This window comes from Phocoena phocoena, chromosome 18, assembly GCF_963924675.1.
Source record: "Phocoena phocoena chromosome 18, mPhoPho1.1, whole genome shotgun sequence".
NCBI lineage: Eukaryota > Metazoa > Chordata > Mammalia > Artiodactyla > Phocoenidae > Phocoena > Phocoena phocoena.
The window spans coordinates 1,606,543-1,634,451 of record NC_089236.1 but is presented as its reverse complement, the minus strand read 5'-3'; the positions used below and the strand labels follow the sequence as shown (position 1 = coordinate 1,634,451).

The 27,909-nt window shown below is 51.6% G+C and overlaps 1 protein-coding gene across 1 annotated transcript; it reads right to left on the bottom strand.

The window, feature by feature from the left end:
- Window positions 1–1,348: 1,348 nt before the first annotated feature.
- On the bottom strand, window positions 1,349–26,703 carry FGF9 (fibroblast growth factor 9). Its single transcript, XM_065896052.1, has 3 exons — window positions 26,222–26,703; window positions 18,103–18,206; window positions 1,349–1,638 (listed from the first exon to the last, which is right to left on the bottom strand). The coding sequence occupies exons 1-3, from the start codon at window positions 26,496–26,498 to the stop codon at window positions 1,393–1,395; spliced, it is 627 nt and encodes a 208-aa protein (XP_065752124.1). The 5' UTR covers window positions 26,499–26,703; the 3' UTR covers window positions 1,349–1,392.
- Window positions 26,704–27,909: the final 1,206 nt, after the last annotated feature.

The following is a 27,909-nucleotide window of genomic DNA, read 5'->3' as shown; positions in this document are numbered from 1 at the left end:
ATTGTCATGACTGATGGAGATTTATTAGTTTCATTTTGTAAGTTTTACTTGAAGGGTGCTTTTACCAGGTATTATGACAGGTCACACCGAAAGCAATTTTCTATAAAAGATGTTACAGTAACCCCTATGGTACTTGTGTAATTTCATATTTGAGAGCCAAGTGCACAAGTAAAAAGTTTATAAGAATTACCCTGTTGTTCTGACTCTGATTCTTGTCCCCTAAAAAAAAAGAAAAACCTGTGCCAAGTAAGCTTTTTTTTTTTTTTTTTCCTTTTTGAGAATTCTAAACCAGTACAATGTTTGATATGAGTCCCGTTGTTCTGGAGATCGACTGAAATAAAAGCACAGTTATTGTTTAGCTTTGGTATATTCTGCGATACATTTAGACAAGTAGAATATATACCAACCCTTATGTTTTCCAACCGTGAAGTTACAATGAGGGAGGAAGTAACTTATGAGAGAGAAAATATTACAGACACAGAATAAAAGTTTGAGACCCAGTTTATCTTTAATCCTCTGGGATAAGCTATGGAACAAGCAGTCTGAAGAGTGGACACTCAGTGTCATGAACGGTATGCATCAGTTTACAATAACACGGGCACAAAAGCGATTGTCGCCTTTAGGACACTAGGGCCATCTGAGTGTCTCACATCCATGCACGCCACGTTCATTGCATGAATATACCACAGGTCTGTAGCGGACGTTGCCATTTAATGCCTACAGAGCCTAAAGCTTCCAAAGTGCCTATCTGGCCTGTACATATTTCATTAAAAATAAACTCTATAGAATAAATAAATATATAAAATAAATAAAATGTTGCCTTTGGAATTTCTATAAATAAATTTAACTTTTTTTTCTTTTTTTTTCTTTTTCTTTTTTAACTAAGAGGTCTTTGCTTTCAATTCACTGGGATGACACCCGTGACAACGAACCGAGAAAGTCTCGTCGGTCAGACCGCACCCTCCTGCCTGTGAAAATGCAGCGGGGGCCCCCCTCGGGCCGCCAGCCAGATCCCGACGCGTCCAGGTGTGGCAGCTCTGCTGACGAGGATGAAGGACAAGAGATCGGACGGGAAAGCGCATCTATCCCCACATGCATCGGCTGGTCCTCTCTGCTCCCTCCTCTCTGCAGCCCCACTCACCCCCTCACCCTGCGGCCTCCTGCCCTCTGCTCACCACCCACCCGGCAGCAGTGGGCAGGGGGTCCCGAGAGAGGACGAGCCTGGAGAACAAAATCAGTATGTCCCCTCCACGCCTCCGTCAGACTATGCATGCGACAAAGTTTGGCAACAGTGGAGCTGATGTGATGACACAGCAAATCAATAAGAACCCACCGCGTGAAACCTTTATAGTGGTTACTTTTTTAAGGGCTCAAGTGAAGAAACGGTCTTTGTCAACTTTGGCTTAGTATACCCTTATAGAGTTCGGGTACTTTGTCGGGGTCCACTGGTCTGGGTAAAAAATGTGTGAATTTCTGGTGCCGTTTAGTCCTCGTTCCTTCTCTGGGGGTCCCGTCCTTATTTAACGCGACATAGAACCGCCTTCCAGTGTCCACGTGTTTATACAGATTCGAGGAGTACGTGTTATACCAGTTTTCTTCAAACTGTTCTCTGAATACACACTCTTGGGTTAGTTTTTCCTGTTAAAAAACAAAAGCAAATATTTTGCAAAAATTAGCTACTTTCCGTACTGAAAGCAATTGCTACATAACATAACTGGTGACAGAATACCAATCTTAACCCACTTTAAGTGCACTTTGCAAAAACTGCTTACCTCTATAAATTTAACTACCTCCTAATTCTTTTTCATAATGATTAAAGCACAAAAGAGTCTAATTTTTTCTAGTTAAACTTTTCCACATGCCAATTATCTGAGTGAGTCAGTAGGCAAAGGCAGCTAACGCCATGAGCTGTTCCCATTTTCACCACAGCAATCAGGATGGTGACCATCCTGGGGGGAGGGCCTTCTCGAAGAAAGAGTCTCAGACCGCCGTTTCATCTTCAGCGTACTTTTCATAAAGTCCTCGCCACACAGACCAACATCAGCAGTGACGTCAGAGATCTGCTGCCCTCTGAAGCAGTGGAGGTTATTCATTACACTAGAAGAGTGGTTTTCAAACTTCAGTGTGTAGAAGAATCACTTTGGGATGCTTTTTTTAAGTGTAAATTTCCAATCCCCAACCTTTTAAAATTCTGATCCAGAAAGTCTGGAAATACGCATTTCGAACAGGCCTTGTGTAATTCCGATGCAGCCGGAGTCCACATTTTGAGATACGATGCTTTCTATCAGGTCTGGGTCTTCCTGAGTACAAAGAAGTAAAGACAAACAGCCCAGCCCTCCTGTTTCCTTGAACTTAGAAGAACCACCCCACACACTCCCCCCAGTTTAAAAGCAGAAAGGTTCCACATTTCATAAATGTACTACACTTCACCCTCCGCCAGAGCTTTATGAGAGCCTGGGTTCCCTGGAACCCCATAACCTAGGGCCCCTGCAGCCGCGTGTCTCGAGGGCAGTAAGGACCAGAAGCGATGCACACGTCACACCCCGAACCGTGAACGCATTCCAGGCACAAACACGTGCTTCTAGCTGCGCCTGGAGAAGTGAGGCAGTGGGGTGGATCAGCTCCTTGTTCTTCTTCTCACCACGTTGAAACTTTAAGATCAGCACCTTCCCAGATGGCAGTGTTAAAAAATAAACACTAAAACGGCTTCTGAAAACATTCCCCTTGCTCTTGCCCACCTGGCCCCTTATGTAAATAAGAAAACCTACAAACACATGTCCACGCAGTTACACACTTGAGGACACAACCTAGTGCACTGATTCACAGCCAGCCCGGCAGAAGGCATCATCTCCAGCTGCCGTGGTCGCGTCGGGAGAGCGAGGGTGGGGACCGGGGGGCGTGTCAAGCTGACGATGCTGAAACCCGGTGGCCAGCGTGAGCTGGTTTCCCCACGTCACTCCTCCGTTCACGGAAGGCTTGAACCACCCAGAAACACAGGGGACCTGCACCTCCTGGGAGCTGCTCTTCTAGGTCAGGGGTCCCCAACCCCCGGCCACCGACCGATACCGGTACTGGTCCGCGGCCTGTCAGGAACCAGGCTGCACAGCAGGAGGCGAGCGCTGGGCGGCGAGCGAAGCTTCATCTGCCGCTGCCCATCCCGCCCCCCGCCCCACCGACACCCTGTCGCTCGCATCACCTCCCGAACCATCGCCCCGCCCAATCCGTGGAAAAACTGTCTTCCACGAAACTGGTCCCTGGTGCCAAAAGGGTTGGGGACCGCTGCTCTAGGTGATCAAAATGTACTGAGCAGGTTGGTAACAAAATCTTATCTCCTTGGACCAGTCTCTGCTAAGTGAGATGGAACAAGGGAAAGCAACAAAAGCAACCAAAAGCATCGAGCAGGACAGGATGTTGGGGAAACTCTGGGCAGCTGATGCTGGGTTTATAGGGACAAGGTGCGTTGCAGGGGGCGAGTGGCACCTGCAGCTCCCCTCACCTGGGCGCTAGCAGAGAAGCCCCTCACCTGCCTCCAAAAGCAAACCTAGAGGAAACCCCCTATGCTGGGGAGACCAGACTTTACTTCCATCTGTACAATAAGTATTCTCCCCACAGACGAGATTATTCCTGGCTTAAAATGTCTGGTTTGAGTTTGCAGTGATTAAGTAAATTTTCTAAACAAGCGATGATCATTTATTTTCTACTTAATAAAGGTGGACCGAAGGAGGGAATTGTAGAGCCTTCAGTTCTACCAAGGAGATGAAAAAAGAATTCAAATTAAGCTTTCTTTTTCTCAGCAGGAAATCACTTTACCTGACAGATACTTGGTTTAAAAAATAAGGCTCGAGCTTCCCTGGTGGTGCAGTGGTTGAGAGTCCGCCTGCCGATGCAGGGGACGCGGGTTCGTGCCCCGGTCCGGGAAGATCCCACATGCCGCAGAGCGGCTGGGCCCGTGAGCCATGGCTGCTGAGCCTGCGCGTCCGGAGCCTGTGCTCCGCAACGGGAGAGGCCACAACGGTGAGAGGCCCGCGTACCGCAAAAATAATAATAATAATAAGGCTCTCCCTCCTCCTTCTGGATCCCAAGGTCTGCCCCAGCTTCTATCTGCTTTGTATACAAGTCGCACCTGCAGGGTCTGCACACCATGAGGGGCCTGGCTTTGGAGCCACAGCCCCTGCTCCGGCAGCCTCACCTGGAGCAGATCAGTGTCACACCTGAGGCGAGGCCATCACAGGTGCATGGCCGGGGATCGGCACCCAGAGCCCAGGACACGCCCCCAGTCACCGTGGGGGCATGTCAGAACCATGAGTTCAGAACCTCTCAGAACTGGAGCCAACCTCAGCCAAAAGGTATTGCAACTTTCCCCGGAAAATGCCCGAGACAGGGGGGCCTGGAAGGGAGGTCACCTGCCCCAGACCCCGCACCTTCCACTTCTCACTAATGGAGGGTTCCTCCAGACACCCCGTCCGTCCAGGGACTTCCGAGGCCCCTTCCAAAGGGCCGGGAGGGGGGCTCCACGGACCACGTTCCGCAACTCGGTGCAGCCCCTCTGATTCTGACAATCACACGTGCTGCCTTTCTTCTTTACCTCAAAATGCAATTTTTTAAAAACACTATTCATTTTGCAGGAGGAACGCGTGGAGGTGGGGAGAAAACAGAGCGTAGGCACAGAATTCTGCAGTGGGAAGGACACTGCACGCTAAGACTGAAACGCTAATGAGTCCAGTATTGAAGGCGAGCCTCAATTCACATGTTCTGCGGGTATTGTCAGTTTGCGGGGGAAAAAAGAAAAACCTTTTTAAAAAAGTTGAACGAGGTAAGAAACTGAACTAACCTTTTCACTGCTCAGCAAACACGGCTCTGTTCCCCTTATGAGGCTGCGGTAACATCGTTTACACACACAATATAATGCTCTAGGCGATGCGGAAAATGAGGTGAACTGTTCCACGTAGGACACTGTCATCTACAGACAGCAGCTTTTGTGATGGTTAAGAGTTCAGTCCTCTCCTTCACGGGAGGGTTGGATAACCTCAGTTAACTAGTTAAATGAGGCCGTGCAGACATTACCCTGCAAAACCCCTGATCCAGTTCAGTCCTGTAATTATTACACAAGGGGTATAACGCCACTCAGAAAAAATGCAGACCTTAAAAAAAAATTTTAATTTAAATGATCATAAAAATTAAAGACCCTGATACCTTTCTATACCATGTATATGCTTTCAAATAATTTCTTCTTGCTATTTGTGATCTTTGTTTCAGACAAAGGTAGACAAAGCAGCAAGATTTACAGAATTAATCTCTTTATGATTAGACTTTAGTACTTAGCGATAAAATATTTAGTTGAGGTGAATATATTTATGTTACATATTTGTACTCCAAAGTGATTTCTCTAAATTAAAAATAAAAAAGTGAATGCAAACTGGGACAGCAAAAAATATACATTAAGCTGTATTCTTATATATACACAGAGGAGAAAAAACAGTTTCTGCCTTCAAATAAACTATACACTTTAGAATTATAAAACTCAGATGTTTTAAAACTCACCACATGTTTCCAATGCAGACAGTTTATAGAGTATTCCACTATAAAGTGATCAATTCTTCTTTTATTGTATTTCCATGTTTTAATATTTTGGGGGGATTATTTAACTATAGCTGTTTATGGCATACCTATCTTTGAACTGCTGGATTATGTCACTCAGCTTGGGTGGAGAATGTGGATTTAATTCAAAAGTCTCCTAAAGCCCATGCTTTGGAACAAAATCTGGTGAATGTGAGCAGCTATGGAAACCCCTTTTCATTTTATATCATCAAATTCTGAGCAGTGGGAAGAACTGAAATTAAAACTTCAAAACTTTTACCAAAATCCTATTAAAACCAAAGTATGAGATAATAATGTGAAAATTATAGTACACCCCAGAGAATGTTTAGGGATGTTATACGACATCAACTCATGTGGACACTAATCTTAACTATCTAATTGGAAAATGTGTAATCCACATGGGCGTTACCACGCCTGATTCCTATCTGTACCCATTTAAAAACTGAAATCAGAAGTTTTCAAGATTTGAGATTCAAGAGTCCTCATTGAAAATGTACAGACTTATTCTGCTATACATATAAACATATGGTATAGCTTTAACCATACCATCCAAATGGTTGCTTGTGTTCGACTCAACGGGTGGTTTGACCTCCCTGCATGAACTCACAACACATAAATCCCAAGGTCAGAAACTGCCTTGATAGAGCTCCCGAACCTTTTGTAAGTTACTGATTTGATGGAATCGCTTGTTCTCTGCCCACCGTTTACCAGTCATGGTATTTAAACCTCCCTTAACTACAATTACCCGTAGAGATGTACCTTTTCCTCATTAATAATCTAGCAGTAAAGTCTTCATGGGAATTGTTGCAAGCATCGCGGTGATTAAATATAATGACGAAAGGATCATTAATAAGAAGCTAGGTATTTTAACGCTTCTCTCCTGGGAGAAGTCCCCAAACGGAAAGCCACAAACACACAGAACAGGCAGGAAGGCACTATTTCTCATTTTACTAGAAGCTCCATTCGGATCCAGCCCCCTTAAGCCCTCAACGCGCCTCACTCAAGGCCCGTTTTTCAAAACCTCTTTAAAATCCCTACCATTCCCACGGGCCTGCTTTTATACCCATGATCCTGGCCATCAAAACTGCCACTGGAATTGTGGGAACGGTTGAATCAGTTGTGTCTGGTCAACGTACACAAACGAAGCAAGTGGGCGGGCAACGTCTGTCTCATCTAATACACAAAAAGGTAAGAATTCCTACGTTCTCTCCACTCCTCCCCCACCAAACCAGACAAAACAAGACAGAATTCAGCTTCGCTCCAGAAGCTGCGTACTTAGGTGTACCCGTGGACTCGAAGGTAGGGCCCAGTCTGAATCCGATCCGGCCTTGGACATCTCCTATGGTGTGGGCTCACCAGCCACATGGTACCCACCACACAGCCAGGGACAGAGCCCGCCGCATGTACCACAGAGCAGACCAGACAACTTAGATGCTGTCCTTAGCAGCCACCCTAGAAACGGACATTTGTTTAGCAAATCAAGTGAGCTCATAAACTTGCAATATATGTTCAGAGGTGGAGCCCCACAGGGGAAAGAAAATCCTGCCCAAGGTTGAACAGAATTCAAGCAGAGAAGTTTAATATTCACTTTATGAAATATTTTTGCTTCTGCCAATGGGTAGACTATGCCCATTTGCTGCTTCTGCCGAGAGCCCTACAGGAAAAGTCTGTGAAGGTTCTCTTAGGGTCCTAGAGCACAGGTAACATTTCTTATCATAAATGATCATCTGATAAGAGAAGCAAGTCATTCAGTGACCACTTAAAACGCACATCAGAGATTTGCAAAAGCTGAAGACACTTCAAGCTAAACATTACTCTTTGTAAAAACTGAAAGTCGAAGGACAGACCATGGAGGAGAAGTGGACAGCTTCGAGGCTGGGAGGTGGAATGAAGGAAATAATTCCTATTATTAAGGACACCAGGCAAAGACATTGGAACCCAACCACCGCGTCTGAGGAAACTCAGCCGGCGCGCCGCAGGAGGGAGAATCGAAACAGAAACACGTACCAGAGATCTTCTACGGTAGACAAAGCAGGCTGAATTCAGGCCTTGAGTGCAGAAATAAAATTAGACCAACTGAAAGAGTAACAAAGATGACGGCAAAGTAAGCGCAAAGGCAATTTCTGAAGAACTAAGAGAGTCACGGAATTTCTATGGTAAAGGAATGTCAACCTCCTACAGACACACACAATGGGGTTGATTAGCCACCCTGGGCCTCGAGCTCCTTCTCTGTGAAGAGAGGAGACTGGACTCAGGGATGTCCACGGTCTCTCTGAGTCTAAGGCCGAGTGACCCGGCCTTGGAGCATCCAGTGTGGAGCCCTAGCCACCCACAATGACTCGGGAAGGACGCACTGACCAGGAAATGGAAAAGAAGCTGCAGTGTCGCTGGAAGATAGGGGAAGAAACACGCCCAAAGGTTCAGCCTCCGTTACCTCTGCAGAGACGGACAGCTAAGTAATGCTTCCAGAAGCAGCCAAGCGGGGAGGCTGCTGTCTCGGGGAAGAAAGGACGGGGAAGAAGACACAGCTTCGGCACAAGGGGCCCCTCCTTCCCTCCCTGGGAGACCGATAGGATGTCCCCCGGTGTTGGCCTCACAAAACACGGCTCACAAATAAACGTCTGTCTGACCAACAAACCCTATGTCATCAGCTGCCCGAAGAGGACTCACTGGGAAGAAAAACCAAATCCTGGAGGAAAACAAGAAGCTATCGAAGTCACAGGGTGCCCAGAGCTGGAGGCAAAGCTGGACGTGTGCACGAGACAGATAAAAGGCACTGTTGGAGAGAAGCGACACCAGGGCTCCAGAATTTCTCAGACACCCAACCACACCCCCTCCGAGGTGCACAGAGGAACCCCGAGTGGGCTCACGAGCACATGCGTGTCTCTGGCGCCTCTCGACTCCCCGGGGCCCCCACTACTGCCCACCACCAGCTCCAGCTGGACTCGCGTCAGCCCAGATTTCTCTGGAACCAGACTCTTCCTCCCAGCCCCCGCCTAGCGCTAGAGAAATGGCCCCACGCTCGTGGAAAGTGACCGGTGCTGCTGTCCCTTCCTCACACGTGGGTGGCTGTCCCATTCTCTCGGGGCCCCTCTGCTAACGGCCCCCTTCCAGGACAAATCCGAGCTCACACCATCGGCCGGCCGGCCTGCTTCCCCGAGGCACCGGAGCCATACACCAACGTGGGCCGCTTCCAAAACAGCACCTTCACCCCGAAACGCCGAGTCCGGGGGAGGCCAGTGCAGTGCTGCCGCAGCCTGGTGGCTGCACCGACAGGCGGGCACCACGATGGGAACTAAGCCCCTAACACGCGGTCCAACTTTTCCACTTAATTAAGTGCGTAAAATAGTAACGTGCTGCGTTTGGGAAGAAGGTGGATGAAATTAACCCTAACAGATGAGGCTTTATGGTTAACATTTGCAAGTATAATGCGAGGGGCGCCGCAGTTCGATCTGAAGGGAAATGTTTATTTACTTTCACAGACCGTGTCCTAAACCTTAACTTCTGAATTCAGACTTGCAAGAAGCACAATTTCCGTGCGCCTCCGTGCAGGCGTCTCCTTCTGGGGCCACACTTATCCCTGAAGGAGGCGAAGGAGCTGCTGTACAGCCCCGGGGGCCAGGACAGCGCCGGCCGCATCCTGGGCCCCGTCTCCACTGTCCTCGTTACCCTGGTTCCTAGTCCCAGCCCAGCCAGCCTGAGGAGGTCGCCCAAGGCTGCACAGCCCACGAGCCACGGAGCTAGCGGCCCAGGCCCTGCGCTGCCCTTACTCGTCACTGCATCTCCACGTTCAAACCCTTCAGGATGCAAGTACAGGCTTGAACCTTCCATCGAAACACAGCAAACTGAAAACCTACTCAAAAGACAGGGAGAGAAAGAAAAGGAATACAAGCCACCCCAGAGGGTCCAGAGAAAACGACCTGCCACACAGCGATTCACAAGGAAAATGGAAGAGAGGGAGGGAGGGCAGAGAGGAGCCTCGGGCTGGGAGTGGACAGCAAGCGTGCACACGTGCAGGGCAGTGTGGCAGCCACACGGACAGAGCCACTCCCGGCCACAGCAGAGCCAGCCCAGCACGCACCGGGGGAGGGTGCCCTTGGCATGACCTTGGCAAGTCCGAGCTCAGAACACTGCACTGAGCCGTGGGCGGTTCCCCACAAAGGAAAAGCAGACTGCAGCAGAGAGCTCTCTGAAAAGTCACAACAAAAGACTGAGGAAGGAGGGGATGCATTTATGTCAGGATTGAAAGCATTCATGGAGCCCTTTGTGGGGCTCCACTCCAAGCCAGAACCTCTCCGTCCTTGGGGAGCCTCGGCGGCGGGGTGTTGGGAAGGCAGACACTCTTCTCAGCAGCCTGCAAGGATGCTGCGGGACACCCAGGTCGATGGACACGCAGCGGACAAGCCAGTCCGTGCAGGGGGCGGGAGGGGGGCGGCCCTGGGGCGAGTGGGTGGGGCTTTCTCTGGGAGGGGGTGTCTCCCGGGCCAGGACACGGGAGCAGCCAGGCTGCAGCACCCCCGGATGGCAATGATGATGACAGTGGAGGACCCTCCAAATGTCAGTGTCGTGGCCTCTGGCAGCAGCTGAGAGAAACAGAAGCAGAGCCAGGACCACTGGGGCTGGAGGGGGAGTAAAGATGGCAGAATCAGGCTCCTCCCGGCAGCCACGGCTCCAAAGCCTGCGGCCCCGAAGCTGCTTTCACGCCAGCCTTTCCCTCCCCGAGACCACCTGCCTACTTTTCTCCATCTCCTCTATGAGTAATCCTGACGTCTCCTCCCAGGCCAGGGATGAAGCTCCCTCCCCCATGCTCCCCAAGGCCTTTCGGTATACAGTTATGTCTCAACACCAATCGCACCAAATTATAAGCCTTGGTGTGCACGTCTGACTGCCCCCCAAAGCTGCAAGGTCACCCCAGGAGAAAACAGCACTTACCTGCGCGGGGTCTTGTGTGTGGATCGGGGCCCTGAACCGCGGCTCCCGGGGAAACACAGGGTTAGGGTCCTGTGAGCCTCTGCTCATGACATTTTTGTCAACAAATCAATGCATAACCTTGTTTTACGCCTGTTTCTGTTTCAAGTTAATAGTGCTGGCTCATTAGCCGTGGACGCAGGCAGTGACTCAGGCCGACGGAGGCTCCTCTGAGGTCCGCGTATCCTCCGTGAGGCTCGCCCAGCCTCCAGCACTTGGGACACCAAACAGCATCTCAGCACTAGGCCCCGGGGGGCATTCTAACCAGCAAAACCACCACCAAAAGCACAAAAGACGTGAGACCCGTGGCAGAAGGGGCGCTTGCCCAGTGGGAGCTGCCCCCTCGAGACGCGGCTTCTGCCCCTCTGTGCAGGCCGGCGAGCGACACGGCTGCAGGGTCACGCGGCAACCGCAGCCAGCAGACAAACGTGCGCGCACGCAACCGTCACGAGGGCCACCTGTACTCCTGGCACCTACGGAAGGGCCGGCCCGTGTGAGCAACGACACGGTCACGTCCCCTGGCTTTGCGAAAGCAAACGAGCGTGCGAGCCAGGGTAGCCGAGTGTGGCGGGGAGCGTGCGGGGGGGTGGCAAGCAGAAGCGGAAGCCCCGCGTCCCCAGCATCCAAGCAGCGGCCTGGCTCTGCGTGCCCGACAGACGACCCTCTGCAAAGAGGCGCGACGTGCGCGGGGTGCAGGGAGGGGCGGACCGGAGACCCCGGACCCTAAAGAAAGACCCTCCCTGCGCACTGAGCACAGCTCCGGGGCCTGGAACCATCCCCCGCCCGCCTCTCCTGCCACACGGGTCTACTGGGCCCCACCCGTGAGCTTCGACCATTAAACCGGGTCCTTCCCGAAGCCCACGAAGACCTGTGCTGGGTGACTCCAGCCACCACTAACTCGCGAGGTTTTCCACGCACCTCAGACCGTCAGGGGAGGCAGCTCCCATGCTTAACAACGTAAACGTAAGTAAACTCAAATAAGTAGGTATGATTTTAAAAGATGATTTTCCACTAATTAACGGCCAGGAGTATAGATGCTAAGGAAACAAATGAACCACTAAATATAAACTAGTACAAGAAACAATTGTTTCAAAGCCCTATCGGTGAAGCGGAGACTACAATCCTGCTCTAATACGGGGTTATTTCTGGCAAAAAAAAAAAAAAAATATATATATATATATATATATATACACATATATCTTTTATTCACAAAAACGGCTGGCCACTCAGGCATATGTATCAGGCAAGATTTACTAATTCACCTATGTTCAAATAGTAAGTCCTTACATACTCTGTGTTACCTTGACTCAGTCGCTAAGCCACTAAACTCTCATTCCCGTCACCTCTAGAACAAGGACACTATGAACGAAATCAGCTCACACAGCAGACGCTCTTCTGAGGCGCTGCCCTCCTGCCTTCAAAGTCACCACCCGATCCTCTGAACGCTGGCAACATACACCAGCAATTGAAGGCCTTGCTCTATCACCCGAAGTATCTATTTAAAACCGCCCACTTCCAGAGCACGCCCGCCATCAAGGAGATAACTGCACAAATGACCCTTTACAGGAATGACATTCCTTGGAGACTCGACCTACAGGACACGCCTCACCGTCCACCATCAAAGTCATCTGAACTGACACAGCAAAACGACAAACTGCTAAGTCCAGTGTGGACAGGCCATCGGGTACGGTGTCCTGTTCCGTGACACACACGTTCACTCTGCTTGTTCCAAAGCCCCTCACAAGGGCACCGCAGCACCTAATGCAAACAACAGGGACCCTCCCTGCCAGGGCCTCCCTGCCCCAGGCGTTTTCACAACTGGCACCTACGGATCCTAGGAGGATAAAGGACCAAATCTGGGGGCAACAAGCTTCCTGGAAGAGCGTTTTCTCTGACCCTTCATTTCATGAAAAAGTAAAGGGGTCATTTTAAGGCCACTCTAGACCTTCCAGATGACCGCGCATAACCACACACTGCCACCCAAGAATGCGCGTGTGTCTAAGGTTGCCTTCAGCACTAAGCAGTACAACTCTAACCATCAGGGCTACCGGGAAGAGAAACGACATCCTTGGAACGTCGGTGAAGGTCAGGTGACACCTGGCTTCCAGTAATTCGCACCGGAAGACACGGGGGGGGGGGGGGGGGGACCTCCTCCCCAGAAGCCCTGGGGGACAGGTATGCCAAGCTCAAAGCCCGGACACTGAGGCAGCCTCTCAGCCATCACATCAGACCCACCCTACTGCTTCAGGGTCTATTGGTCTTATAGTCCAGTGTGAATTTTAATATAAATATGTTTTGAATTGCAGTTGCCAAAGTGGCGTAAGGGGTTCGTGTTTGTACATATTCAAATAAGATGATAAAAATAATCTAAGGCAAACGGGGTTCTGAGGATCTGAGATACTTCACCGTTTTCCTCTTACAGAGGTAGACGTACTCCTTCATCCTGGGCCCCCTGCTGCTGCGCCCACTGTGGAAACACCGCACACGTGGAAACACCGCACAAGGGACTGCTGTGGCTCACACACGTCCACCCAGTCAACAACTGCCCCAATGCTTTGGGCTTTCTTAAGTTCCTGTGCATTGGAAACACAGTCCAAATCCATCACACCTTGGTTACTGATTCCACGGACTCACAGAAACCGAATCAGGCCCAGCTGTGTCTCTGGAAACGGAACAACAAACAAACAGCAGCACCTCTGTCAGCGCGGTGGCCAGGCCCCCTAGAGCTGGTCTGAGTCCTCGCTCTGGCCCACCGGCCCCCGAGCTCCAGCCCCGGAGCAAGTCACCCCACCCCCTACCCTTCAGCCGTGACAGTTAAGCAGGGTCCCGCCTGTGGAAGTCCAGGACGGTCAGGTGGGCAGCGACATCCTGGGCAGCACTGTGCACGAGGGCATGACCGGCTGGATAGCTGGGGTGACAAACCCTATGTGCCAACTGCCGCCTTCAGGAAACATACAGACTGTAAAGACAGAGTCTGTCTCCTAAGAACTTAATCCAGCGGGAAAGACCAACGGGGAATGAAAACTCTGGACAGAATACAGGAAGTGCTAACAGGGATACAAACCAGAAATCCATGTCATCCTTTTCACCATGTTTACAGATCCCATGCTTGCTCTCCTGTATCATTACAATTTTAGTGATTGCGCTACCTTTTTTTAATGAAAAGGTCAATATCTCTCATTAAATGCAGGCTCCTTGAAACAGATTAACTTTTTTTCAAGGCATTCTTTTTTAAAGAGATATTTATTACAGTCAATTATTCCTGACACACTGAAGTATCTTGATGATACTCGGATAATTAAGATTAAGACCCTAAAAGTAACTGAGCCTTACTTCTAGTCTCTTTGATAAGAACGAAAGTGACAAATGTAAACTAATGCTCTAATACTTTAATCCTCTGCCCAGGTGTGCACCAAATGAGTGTGTATGTGAGAGATCTAATACCCTCCCTAAATTTCACCCAGGCAGGATATTCTAATCTTTACATTTGAAACATTATGTGCCCTTCCTTGTCTGCCCTCCCTTTTCTGAGACTCCTATTCATCCCTCAAGACCCAATTAAGTGCTACCATCCAATTTCCCCAAGGAGTTATTTAAAGACTCTTCTGGACTCCCAAGATACTTGTGATTCCTCTAATACAGTGCATTTCACATTGCACTGGATTATTTGTATCTCTCCTACCAGATTTTGAGATATCTGTTGCACTGGGATGCACTTAGCACAACGCTGGGCACATATAGGTGTAAATGTTTGTGAACAGATGAGCAAATGAATGGAGGCATGGATGAATGAACACATGAATACAATAATCATCCCAGAAGCAGAACGACTCAGGTTTTCCTTAAATCATATAATGATACACATCAGCAATAGAGCTTTTCCTATTTCCACAATCTAATAGGATGTCACAATCCCGCATATTTTTCTGAAGAAGTATTACCCCATTCACCTCTGGCCTTTTAGATCTAATCCTAATGTAAACTTGGAAACAAAAGATCTACATAGATGAAAAGAGAAAAATAATCCCAAAATACATTTTGGATTAACTTTTGCTACATTTACACATTCACTTACTTTATAAAAGTGATGGCTGTTTCCCCAAATCTATTTACCTTCTTTCCCAATGAGATCAGTCTTTTCAAGTTTTCCCCAACGTTTAGAAACACACCTTTCCCACTTTACAGAGCTTCACACAGCTTCATACAAGCAAACTCCTCGGGCTAGTTTCCAGCGTACTTAGTAACAGTATCGTTGCCTGTTTCTCTCTTTCCTTCTCTCCATCTCATCAGGATGAAAAGGGGACATGTGGGTGTTCCCCCCCCCATTCTCACTGCCACGCCAGGATGACAAGCACAAACGCAGTGGAAAGTGACTCCTGGCCCCCGAGGAGATGGTCTCCCCCATGCCTCCGCACACCTGCATGAGGTACGGACCACGGGCAAACCAGGCCGGCTGCTGGGAACAGATGGCCCCGCTGCATAACATCACGCGCGTAGAGCACCCTGTCGGCCAGGCAGGCGAGACTCGGGAGCAAAGCCTGCAGAGTCCTGAGATCCAGAGCAGGAGCCATTCGGGCCACCTAAGTCCAGCCCTCGGTTTCGCGGATGGGAGGAACAGGCAGGGCACCCACTGATGTCCTGACGCCCGTCCCCGTTCTCCCCCAGACACCACCTTCTCCAGACTCGGCCACGCCCCCTGGGGCTGGACATTCGGACGACGCGTTACAGCCCAGCTCAGCACGAGGGTGGCAGGGAGGGACTCCTCCCTCCAGCAGGGCCCTAGGGACACAATGACCTCGAGGGCTGCACCTCCAGGGCCAGTGAAGCCACGAATGAACCACGACTTCAATCGCCTTCAACCCAACACGTGCGGGGCTCGGGCTGTGGCGGGGCGGGGGGGCGATATTCAAAAGAAAGCTGCAGCCCAGGCCCTCGACACGCTGGGGACACGACCACACCGCAAGTGTACACTCCTCGCGTGAGGACGGAAACACAAACAAAGCATCCCCGGGGCCCAGAGGACAACACGAGAAATGCTGACCAGAAACTAGGGTCCGAGTTAGGGGTGTAGGGAAGGTTTTGCAGAAAAGGCAGCATCTTCACGCAATCTGAAAGAAAGAAGGCTGCCTCCGCGGGCACAGGGGGGAGGGGACGGCAGGGCGGGGGGGCGGGGGGGGGGGGGGACCTGACCGCGCGGCCCAGCAGCCCTCGAGTGTCCGCAGAGGCGCAACGAGGCGGACGCGGCCTACACAGGGACAGGGACAGAGACAGCAAAGCGGACCAGCAGCGTGGTTCGGGGAGAGGACACAGCAAGACGGGGGGATCGGCCTGCAGAGGCTTGAGGGATCCGAGCGGGAAGTGGCCCGTGTCTGGGTCTGAAGGGACCCTCCCATCGGGGTGGGGAAGGGGACGAGCGTGGACGCGGGAGAGGCTGGAGCAGCGGAGCCGCCTGAGACGCTTTCCCACGGCGCGGAAGCGGTCCGGTCACGCCGGCCTCCCAGCAGGGCCCTCGGGTGAGAAGGGACGGAGAGGGAGAGGGGCCTGTCCCAGCTCTGCTGGGTGCAGGCGGGGCTTGAAAGGCCTAAATCAGGCAGCAGGGCCTCCAGTCCGGCTTCCCTGCCTCCCAGGAGACGGCCTCCCGGCCTGGCTGCCACCCCGTTGTCTGCGGGTCTCGTCCCAGCGGGGCTCAGATGGGGCCACAGGGAGGAGGGCGGCAGCAGGGAGGGGGCAGGCGGCCCCGGGAAGCGCCCCTGCGCCAGGCCGAGGCCTCACGGACGCAAGGCCATCGGCTGTCCGCGTGGCCCGAGGGCTGAGGACAAGCAGCATGGCCTCTGTCTGCTCACTCATCGCCACCTTCCAAACACTTTGCCTTAAGGCGTGTTTTATAAAATAACAACATATACGAACTACGCCTTCCATATGCAATTTTCAAATAATTTAAGATGCAGTGTTGAAATCCACACTCAAAACATCTGGAGACCACGGTGATAAACTACAGTCCCTTCCACCCCCCCACCCACAGGTGGTCAGACTGCGACCCAACACAGAACGCCTTCTACTGAGGCCACCTATGACTGACTGAATTAAATCCACATTATGGACCTAAAAGTGAAGGAAAAAGTGAGGGGTGACAAAAGGAGAACATCACTGCATGTTTTAAAAATCTAAAAGCTTCCTTACATCTTGAATCTTTGCACTTAAAAGCGTTGACGAAGATAATTCAGGAAGTAAATAACTTCATCTAGACCAAGAACTGTGTTTAAAAAACTAAACTCAATCCTATGCTTAAAAACCTATTTTAAAATAATCCATTCTCTCGAGGAAGCACTTTTTTAAAAAGACAAATGTCTAAAAAATCAATCAATCTTACATCCAAATTTTACCAAAGCAGAAAAACCATCCTTGTGTCATGAAAAATGGTGGGTGTTATATTCAAACTATACCATTTATTGTCTCCCGGAGTTTCTGAGTAAAAGTTGGATACTACTCCCAACCCTTGTGTGTGTGTGTGTGTGTGTGTGTTTACTAGCATACGGATAAAAAAAAAGGATAGCTAGAAAAAATTTCTCCTGATTCTACATAAAAATGCCCTTCATTTCTGCCAACAGAGGACTCCAGAACTTCTCCCATTCTGAGCGTCTTTTAATTTTCAACTTTTTGTAGATTCTAGCCAAAGTTCTCATGTTGCAGGTAATATGGATTAAATCCCCATTTGACCACCAATAATGGCAACAAGAAACTAAAGGCTGACTTCACTACAAATCTTTTGTTGAAAACTCCAGTTATATACAGTAACTGATAACCTAGTATTCACACTCATACCTTTAGCAGAAATGTATCAAGTTTCTACTGGGCAGTAAAGAGATACAAAGTCTGCCCCTCCTCTCAAAGCAGAAGCGGGGGACTCGTTCATTCCTGCCCTCCCAACCCTGGCACCTAGAACCGTGCCTGGCGGGCTACAGTGAGCGCTCTTCTTTGCCTCACCCAAGGAGCTTACGACCCAGTGGAGATGGGAAGTAAGACAGGGGAAGGAAGAAACTCGTAACACTTGCAAATAATTATTATATTTTTATATTCGTATTCACGTACAAGAATATCTGACAATAATTTCCATCTCCCTTCTCTCTCTACATAATGAAAATTTTATGCAGCTCAGAGAAAGGGTTTATACTCACTGCATGGTCTATTTCTAGTTTTAATTACAATGCTTGGCAAAGCTTGGAAGATCATTTCAATTCGTTTCAAAAATAACTCCCATTCAATACAAGAAGATGGGATTTTTCACAGTTGTGAATTTTTTATTTCCTTGACAATGAAAATGGCTTGGCATATAAATAAAGCATTTGCTTAGAAACTTTGGTCTCGTGAAGATCCAGGGCTGATATCTATTAATAAAAATGAAGTGGTTTTCTTCAAAAAGTGAAAACCTACACTCCCCTTCCCACCACTGTTTCATTTCTATTTATAAGCTAGAGAAAGAGCAGTTTCCGGCAAACGTGAGTCAGGAAGGCTGGCAAGGTCTCTCACGGTACTTACTGATCCGTACAGCTCCCCTTTCTCATTCATGCCGAGGTAGAGTCCGCTGTCCACGCCTCGAATGCTGACCAGGCCCACCGCTATACTGATAAACTCCAGGATGCCTGTGAGACCAACAGCAGAGGGAGACAGGTCAGACAGAGCACAGAGCATCTCCCCTGGAGCGTCCACATCCCTGGGAGCATCTAAGAGGAAGGCCGCACCTTCACTCGAGAAGTGTCTTCTCTTAAAACCACTGCCCCAAAGAATTGATTTTTCAACTCAATTTTATCTTACAGTAACAAGACAAAAATACTTATCAACACGACACGTAACAAAAATATTTTTTAAGTCAAAAAGCTAGCATTTACATAGATATGGTGAGAAGTGACATGTCAGTAAACCAATGCACGTGTTCTAATTAACTTAAAAGAGTATAATGTATGAGAAAACTTACTTCCACCTTAAAAATGTGAAATTAAGTATCTGTGTATGGCCATGGATTGGAAAAACAAAATTCTATTCAGAGAAGGGTCTATGCCCCTCCTAATAAGAACAGGAGATGACAACCAAAGACTTGTCTGGTTTACACCGAAAGTTATCCAGCTCTCTATTGTATAACTGCATTGAGCTCCATCTGGAAAACTAAAAAGCCCACACATATCCCAAATATTTCTGCTTAAACAAAGTGTTGATTTTCACTGTGCTTATCTAAGCCCCAAAGAGAGAGTTGAGCAATGAAGATAACACAATATTCTGGGGGGAAATGCTGGTTCCAAAACTGCTCTTGATTTAAAATAGGCATGGAATACTATATCCCCAAATCAATAGGCATGGAATACTATATCCCCAAATCAAATCGACATAACGATCTTCTTTCATTTCCTTCTTTCACCTTGCTTACCTCACTAAGAATAACAATACCTAAGCTGGGCATAAACCCAGAATTTTGTGGTCATACAACGGCAGTTCCAGGTTCTATAACCATATTGCTGTTTTAACATGATTACCCAATGGTACATCGGGACGATGCTAATATCACTCGTGCTCAGCCATTTTTTCCATCCTGTCTTAAAGTGCTACACTTTGTTTAAACCTTGTATTAATACACACCAAATACTGAGTTGTTTAAAATATCTCCAAATATTAAAAAATTTACTTCCATTTAAGAGTTTAGAAAGAAACTAAGGGTAACCCTGGGCTAGAGTCAGTCTCACGTGACTCATAGAAAAGCACTTACATGTAGTTTTAAACAATTAATTTTGCAACTCTCATAAAACAGACTGTGTTGCAATCACAAGAAGATGTGAACTACATAAATCTAATAAAGCAAAGGTTCCAAGGTGATGGACAAAGGGAAAGAGATTTCTTATAAAGAGGTATTCCTAACTCTGTTATAAGCACAAAATGCAACAAATATTTTGAGCTTACAGCTTACAGAATGTCTATCTGGACGTGCAAAACCATGTATTTTAACAGAATGTGAAATAGTGTGTGAATAAATACAAAGAGAAGTTACAAATTGAGTTCTGGATCTGATAACCTGTGACTCTCTAGTGAAAAATACATGTGAAATAAGTTCATTACCAGCCATCCCTACCTCACAAACCAAATGCAAAGACAAATAAGGCAGTAGTTCCGTGAGAGTCATTTCTTGTGAGATGCACACCCTTATTGATGAATCATTTTATTTCATTATACTACGTCTAACTCTTATGATTAAAAATAACTTACGTTGTAGCATTTTATTACTATAGGACTCACACACATGTGAATCTCTTCTTAGCTACCTGAAAACACACAATATAAGTCATTGTTATCCTGAAATAGTATAAGGAATTCATTAATGTCCAACTTTCATTGTCAAATGAAAGCATTTGGCCCCTTTGCATCTGACCGATTTAATACACCATGTCAATAAAACTGAAAGTCATAAAACTAAAATAAACAATACTTGCACCTTCTAAGAGGGTATCTGATGATCTTTCTCTTTTCCCTAAGCAGGAGGCAGCTCTGAGACTATTAACTGACATTGCCCATCAGACCTAAGAAAAAACAAGTGCATGTGATCTCGCAAAACCATGTAACTGGCTGGTCAGCAGAACATCAGAAGTAATAATATCAGCAGGGACAATCCTAACAACTGGACTCCTCGAGCATCTAGTCTGTGCCCAGTGAGAGGCCTGATGTCATTCAGCCCTCAGAACTGCCCTAGGCATTACCAAACGCTAATCTCCAGATGACACGTGGGGACACTAGGTTCAAGGATAACTTGCCCCCAAGCGATCAGACTCCAAAGCCTAGGTCCTTACTGACTAGGTACACCTTCCCATCACTTTTACCTTTTCTCACGGATCCGTGATTTCTGTACCACTTTTATATAGTTATTCCCTCACTAGTGACTGGGAGATGTGACCCAGGTGAGACTCTGCGGGCCCAGTGCACAGGACTAGAAGCAGAGGAAGTGAGGGGCACGTGAGCTCCTGGGACCGTGCTCTCATCACACAGGACTTGGGAAGGTGGGCACCTGTGTGTGCAAACTATTCGCACGTTGTTCTTTGTGCACATAGGTTTTTTTTTTTAAAGGACTTAAGGTCCGAAATGATTATTATACATTTTGGAAATGAAGGTAGTAAGATATCTATCTTGTTATCTCTTCCTGGCATCAGCAAGATATGCACTCACTCATTCAGTCAGCAAACTAAGGAGTGACTGTATTGTAAGCCAAGCACCATGCCCTTTGCTGAGGGTATGAAGACGAACAAGGTCTAGCCTACACCTTCAAAGAGCTTCCTGTCTAGTGGGAGGAAGGACAAATAACCAGATAAATGTAATAACAATGTGGGAAATGCGGTGAGAGGCAGGTGTTCAGGGTACGCTCTGGGCGGCTCACTCAGGCTGGACCAGGAGAGTCAGAGGGGCTTCCTAAAAGGAATCAGGCCAAGACAAGCCTCCCAGGCGTGCTCCACATGAGAAGGGGCTACATCTAGGGACCGCAGGTGGAAAAGGTTTCATCATCTCAAACCAGCACCCCTATCTCTGCAGCTCCTTGAGAAGCAGAGACTTCGAAAGAGCAGCCCAGCTTTTTATGAGGCCACCTCACGATCCGAGGGCAAGCAGAATTCAGAAGGTCTGAGTCACAGCCGTTCCCTCACGTGCAGAGGGGGCTGAAGCTGCAAGGCCAGAAAGCCCTGGCCACCTGGTAACCAGCTCCCGCCCCCCGCGGACTGCAATCCTTATCATTCCTGCTACCATCGTGTCCACCATGAACTCTAGAACCTCAACCAGGTCAGCTAACCTCTCCCTGGGCCTGAGCCACTGCCGAGCAAGTGATCCCAACTGCACGGATCTGAGCGGGACCGCTCCCCCAGTGTCTGTTCACGTGGGCGTGAGGCTCGGGAAAAGCCCAGGAGAAGGCTTCTGTGTAGAAACGGTGACATGCTTCACCATCCACAGGAGAGGAACGGAATGAAGGAAAGAGCTAGGAAGAGAAGAAGGAGGAAAGGGAGGGAGGGAATGGTGGGGCTGTGCCTGAGATTAAAGTGTGGCCCTCACATGTGTCCCAGGGTGGCCCATCTCTCTTCGGCAGTTCAGAAGGGCCACAGCAATGGGCAGTGATGGAGTGGCCTGGGAAGTATGAGGTCAGTGACGAGTGGCATCTGGCGATTCCCTTTCACGGCAGGCAACAGTTCCAGTGAGGATGCACTCACTGGGCCCAGGAAGCCTGACGGGGTCTGGTGGGGTCCACGGTCATCTGTGGTCCGCAAGAGGCCAGGTCAGTTCCTGGGACCACTGCAGGAAAATGACCTCAGCAGAGAATCAGCCTCGCCCGGGACTCACTAGGTAGCAGTGCTCAGCCCCCAAGCTCTGTTCGCGTGGACCATGACCCCAAAGTTGGCCCAGCTCCCAAGAGCCCCTCTGCATGGGCCTCACCTCCACGCTGGCCATGGGAAGTGGGAGGGCCAGCCCAAGCAGCTCCACTCTGGCCCGTGTTAAACAACCCTCCAGCCTAAAAGCCCCCAACACTTAACAGAGCTGCATTCTTCAGAGGACAAGAATGTGTGCAGGCTGTGGAGAGAGGCCTGACACGAGGCTTTTGAAAATAGATTAACCGGCCCGCCCCCCCCCCCCCACACACACACAGAGCTCCCTGCTGGCCGGGAGAATCCCGCACCAGGGTTGCCAAATCAATCAGCTCAGAACCCCAATCCCAGCAAGCCCGAGTCTGCAGCAACTTGAGCAAATCCCAGAGTTCATGTGGGAAATGACTAGCTGAATGAGAGCCATAACCCCACCGATTTTTCAAGAATCTGAACCTATCCCGAAAGCAGCTCCTTAAATAGGCAGCCTTTCCCTTACTGAGATATTGAAGAGCCAGATACCCAGAACGGCATTGTTTCAAGTGCGAAACCCTGGAAGTAAGATTTTTTTGAACCTCTTTCTTTTTAAGCGTACTGTTATCATGTTTCTCCGCTCTGGTACAACTTCACCTGACCCCTGGACCCGGCAGCCCCAGCCGGGAGCCCTGGTCCTGATGCAGGCGGCCTGGCGGAGCTGCACTAGGGCCGGAAGACGCCCGGCAGGGACGCAGGCATCTCCGCACCAGGCCGGGGTCACCCCGCTCAGGCTCCTCGTGCCAAGTCAAATAACGGATCAGGCCCGACGCTCACTTTTTTATTATTCCACATTACCATTTCCTCAATTGATTTTCTGCTCACTTTTTCCGTCTAGCAAGTGCTCTAAAGAGGGAAAAAAAAAAAAGGAAACGAACCGTCTGGCTCCCCTGGCCTATCACCCAGAGATACGAGTCCCGGTTCCCTTTCTCCAGGCTGGGCCTCAGCTCCACGCCAGCACCCCCGAAAGGAAAACAAAGAGCTCCCTCTAGGTCCCACCTAAGTTGTCACCGCGCGGCTCCTGCTGGGACAGCAGTAAGGTTCCCCCCCCACCACGACCCGCACCGCCGCCGCAGTGCCACCGCCACGCTTGCCAGCAGCTGCGGTCACCTGCGGCTGCGGTGGGTAGCACGTCATTTTCCCCGCACGCTTCCTCCTGCCTTTCCGTTTCAGGTAGAAAAGGCACCTTCTGTTTTCATCAGGGTGCAAACCCCCCTCGCCCCTACCCACAGCTACTCTTTCCTATGGACTCGGAAGAGAAACCGGGGGTGCATTCGAAGTCCCCAGAGCGCAGCGGGCGAGGAGGGGGGCGCACGCGGGGGAGGGGGAGGGCCCAAGGTGAGGCGGGGGGGCGGGGGCGGGAGCGCCAGGTGCGACGGCCGCAGCCCCGCCCCGGGTCCTAGCGCCCGCCCGCCGCCTGCGGCGCCCCGGGCGGGGCCGGGAGGCAGGGTGGGAGGCTCGGCCGCGCGGCGCTGCAGAGGTTGCTAATATTGGGACCTGCCGCAGTGGGAGACCGCGGCACTGCTGTCACCCCGGGGGCGCTCCTCCCTGCCACCGGATGGAAGCTGAAATAAGCCTCCCGCCTCGCCCTCCTTCCCCGCCCCCACTGCGCACACCACCCCCTCAGCCGCATCCAAACCCGGGTGAGGGCGCGGCGAGCGCCGGGCGCGCCCCTCCCCCGCAGCCAGCTCCCGGCCGACCCCCGAGCTCGGGCCGGGCCCCCACCCCACCCCACCCCACCCCCGGCCGGGCTTCCGCTGCCCGGCCTCCCACCCAGCACTGCGCCTACCAGCCCGCCGGCAGCGCCGGGCGGACAAGGAGTGGACGTGTCACCTCCGGGGTCGGAGGTGGGGTGCCGAGGCCGGGTTTTTGTTTTACGGTCTCTGTTCAGCCACCGTGCCAGCGTCCTTGCCAGCTGACCCCAGAGCGCGCCTCTCGGCTCCCCGCTTTCCGGTCCCCGGTCCCCTTCATCCACCCTGGTCCCTCTCTGTCCCCGTGGCGGAGTCACCGGATTCCTAATGACTCGGCTGCGTGTAGCGAACGTCCTACACGAAAGGTGACTGCGTTTAAAAAAAAAAAAAAAAACACCCACGGTGGGGGCGGGGTGGAGGAGCCCCAACCGGAGCCTCCCCGCCACTCTGCGCGGGTCCCGGGCGCTCCCGGCCCGGGCTCGACTGCACACCAGGCCGCCGGCCGCACTCGGGCGCCCACCGCGGGCTCCCCGGGCCGGGGCCCAGCCACGCAGGGCGCGGAGAGGGGCGCCGGGCCCCGCTCTGGAGCGGTAACAATGGCACGCGGCCCCCGCCGCCTGCGCCGCCCTTTGTCCCCCTCCCTTCCCCGCGGCTCCCGCCCTGCCGGCCGGCCCGACCCACCTCCGGCGCCGCGAGCCCACCGCTCCCGAGACCCGGCTGTGAGCGTCGAAGGAGGGAGAAGGGTCCGAGACGGGACGGGGCTCAGGGGCCTCGGCCCCGCCACCGAGTCCCCCGCCGCGCGCGCCTCCGGCAGCTCCCACCCCGCGCGCGGCCGCGCTGCCCGGGCGGCGGCTGGATCCGCTGGACCCGCACTCACACGCGGCGAGCGCGAAGGGACGCGGCTCAGGCAAAAGGAGCCCGACCCCTAAGCGCGGCCGCAGCGCGCCAGCCGGCCGGGCGCCCGGGACACAGCGGTCCCCGCAGCCGAGGGCGCGCGGGGCGGGGGCAAGCCGCCGAACCCGAGCGCGTCTAGGACCGCGCGGAGTTGGCCGGCGGCCGCCGAGTGGCACCTGCCGGCCGGCGCGCCGGGGACCCGTCTGGGCTCGGCGCCCCCGCCCACGGCCGCCCCGGGTCCTGCAGCAGCCCCGGGAGCGGCCGCAGAGAGCACTTTAGGAAAGTTTCGTCCCCACTCCGCAGCGGCCAGAGCTGCCTCCGCTTCTCTGGGCTACGTTTCCGTAATTGAAAGCTGCAAAGCAGAGAAGGGAGGCAGCCCGCCGTTCACGCCGGTAGGTTCAGTGCGGGGTGAGCCGAGGCAGAAAATCCCGGGGCTCGTGCATCCGGGACCAGCCCCGTCTCAGGCCCGAACCGTCCTCACCTCCTGCATCGTCTGCGGCCCACGAACCTACACAGATAGTTTAGATCGTGTTCAACATCTGGCGTTAAAGCTTGAGGAAGAGAAGCCACCACAGGACTTTGTTTTTACGACCTAGTTTAAGTGTTGTCAGGTGGGTTTACTCAATAAGTTAACTCCTTCCAACAGTCTGGTTGCCCAAACGCCCCCCTCCTTTTTTTTTTCTTTTCTTTTTTTTTTTTTTTTGGTAAGTAAGGAAAAATCCCGAGTCGCCCCTCCACCATCAGTTCCCCCCACCCCGGGACTGTGCTCGCCGAGTCGCTGCTGTCGGGCTCAGGGTGGCCCAGCAGACACGTGTGTGCACTCATTAAAGGGGGCAGTCACCAGCCCTCGGGTCTGCAGCTATCCATGCTGAGTCACAAATACCCTCCTCGGGAAATGAAATCCTCGGAATGCCCTTTAAAATTAGCTCGCAGCTTTTGCACGGGCGCGCACACTTACACCAGAGCCACACAGGGCTGCACGCCATGGAAATTACAAAGCACAGGGAATAACTCGTGGCTGGATGGACAAACGCCCCTGGTGAGCGCCCTGCCCCTTCCCGAGTCATTTTCCCCCAATGCCTCTGCAGCCCAGAGTCTAAAATACGACTTTAGTCCTCTTCCCAACAGAACAATCAGCAACCTTCGGCTAAAGGGTTCCAGACCCTCACGGTGGGAGTAAGCAATACGCTTAATTTAAAATTCAAGCAGGATACTTATTGGAGGAAAAAAGGGAAGGGGCAAAAACTTCATTTGACACGAGATGATAACTGCCTTCAGGAAAATGCATTTTAAGTTCTCAGTAGTTAATCATTAAAGCTTTAAACTCGTGGAATCAGTCCATTCAAAAGAAACTTCCTAAACCCGATCTTCCCGTGTATCTGATGCAAAAGAACTAGGGGCTTGTGTTATATTTAAAAATCACGCCCTCCTTTACAAAGAAAAAAAAAAGGCCTTTCAATGTAGACCCGCATCAGTGCCAGCGGCAGATCTGCAATTCCGGAGGCTTCCCTCCCCCCACCCCCCCTTGAGCTAGCAAGACAGAGACAGACCGAGACAGAGAGAGGGAGAGACCCCTTCCCGCATCCCCCGCCCAGCCACCTTCTCGGTAGTTACAATCCGAACATGCCAGCACGGACAGTAAAGGGTTAATGGTGTACCTACCAAATCGGCTGTGGTCTTTCCTGGTTCCCTGGATAGTACCATTGGGGAAGATTTCTAAGTGAAATCCAGTCCTGCAGTAGAGCTGCCTCCGCCTGAGAATCCCCTTTAAATGATCCAAGTCCGTGACTGCAGGTCCCCTGGGAAGCCCCCCTGCTTCGGACTGACCCAGGTGGTCACTTAACAAAACCGGGCTGTCCGCCGGCAACACGGGCACATTCCCAAACGGTGCCGCATCCTGCACACCGAAATAGTTCCCAACTTCACCTAGGGGAGCCATCAGAAGACTCGGCTTTCGGAGCACAGCGATAAACAATAATGATGGTGCCAACCCAGGAGCTATTAGGCGAGGTATATCCAACTCCCCTCCCTTACTGCAGTTGCAGAAAGAGAAAAAAGGTCCTTTTCTTCAATCCATTAAATGGATAAATAAAAGTCATCTGCTGCTTCACTGGCACAGGTTCAAGGTCAAACCACGGATAGTCTAAGAAGCCACCACTTCATACTCACACACTGACATATTGATAAACGTATCTATGTATCTCTACAGATAGATTCCCCGGCTCTCAGCAGGCAGGAAGGTCTTCATCCCATCCGACCGTAATAAGGAAAAAAGATCCGTAGTTTCTCCATTTGGTTTGAGATCAGAATGACCATAGCAACTTAAATGCCTAGGCGTTATTATAGGGGTTTTTAAGATGCACGGGCTACGTCAGAATTTACGGATCCAGGAAGGCATGCGCCGTTTTCACTCTAACCGACTCTGCAGATATCAGCAGGAATCCTTCAAGGGGAAAAAAAAAAATCTCACGTTGGTGGCGGCGACAAATCTGCCCCCGTCCTCCCTCCAAAAATGAGAATAATGGTAATAAAACAAAAAGAAGGAAAAACTTTAGGCGTCCAAAGCTGGTATCCAGAATTCTCCAGGGGCTCGGCAGGCGTCCATTGGCTTAGCGCGGGCGGCGGGCGGCGGCGGGAGCGAGGGGCGCCGCGGCGGGACCCGCGTGCCGCCGGCGGCCGCGAACAGGTGTCGCCGCGGGCGCGGGGCGAGGTGGCCGGCGAGCGCTCCTCCTGCGCAGCCCCGCGGCGCGCAGAGTGGCGCAGGCAGCGGCATTGGGCTGGGTTTAAGGTAGCGCCGCGCCGCCCGCGCTCCCCGCGGTCCTAGCGCCCGCCGCGCCCGCCGCGCTGCGGCAGGCCCCGCGCCGCGTGCCCGAGCGCGGGACCGGGGGCGCCCCGAGCCTGGGCCTCACAAAGGGAGCGCGAGGCCGGAGCCCCGGGCCTCCGGGGCGGCCGCTCTCCTGCGGAGTCGAAGCCGGGAACCGAACCCTCGGTCGATGCGGTGGCGGAGGTGCAGACTGAAATCGGGAGACTAGTTTTCACTTGGGCTCTGATGCTACTTTGCGTTATGAAATAAAACTTAGCTGAGAGTTGGAGGGAAGGGGGTTGGTCTAATGAGCTTGAACAGACACCGCAGTTCCTCTCTCCTTCCTCCTGCAGACACACAGGCGCAAGCTGTGCGGCAGGTGAGACGGGGGCGTGCGCCCAGCCCCCTCCCACGCGCACGCACAGGCCGCTGTGGCCGCGCTCCCGGTCTGGCTCGGGGCTTCCTGGGCATCTCGGGCCGGCGCTGCGTTTAGGTCCCGCCCCGCGGTGCGGCCGGCTGGGGGGCGCCAGAGCACCGCCTCTGTCCC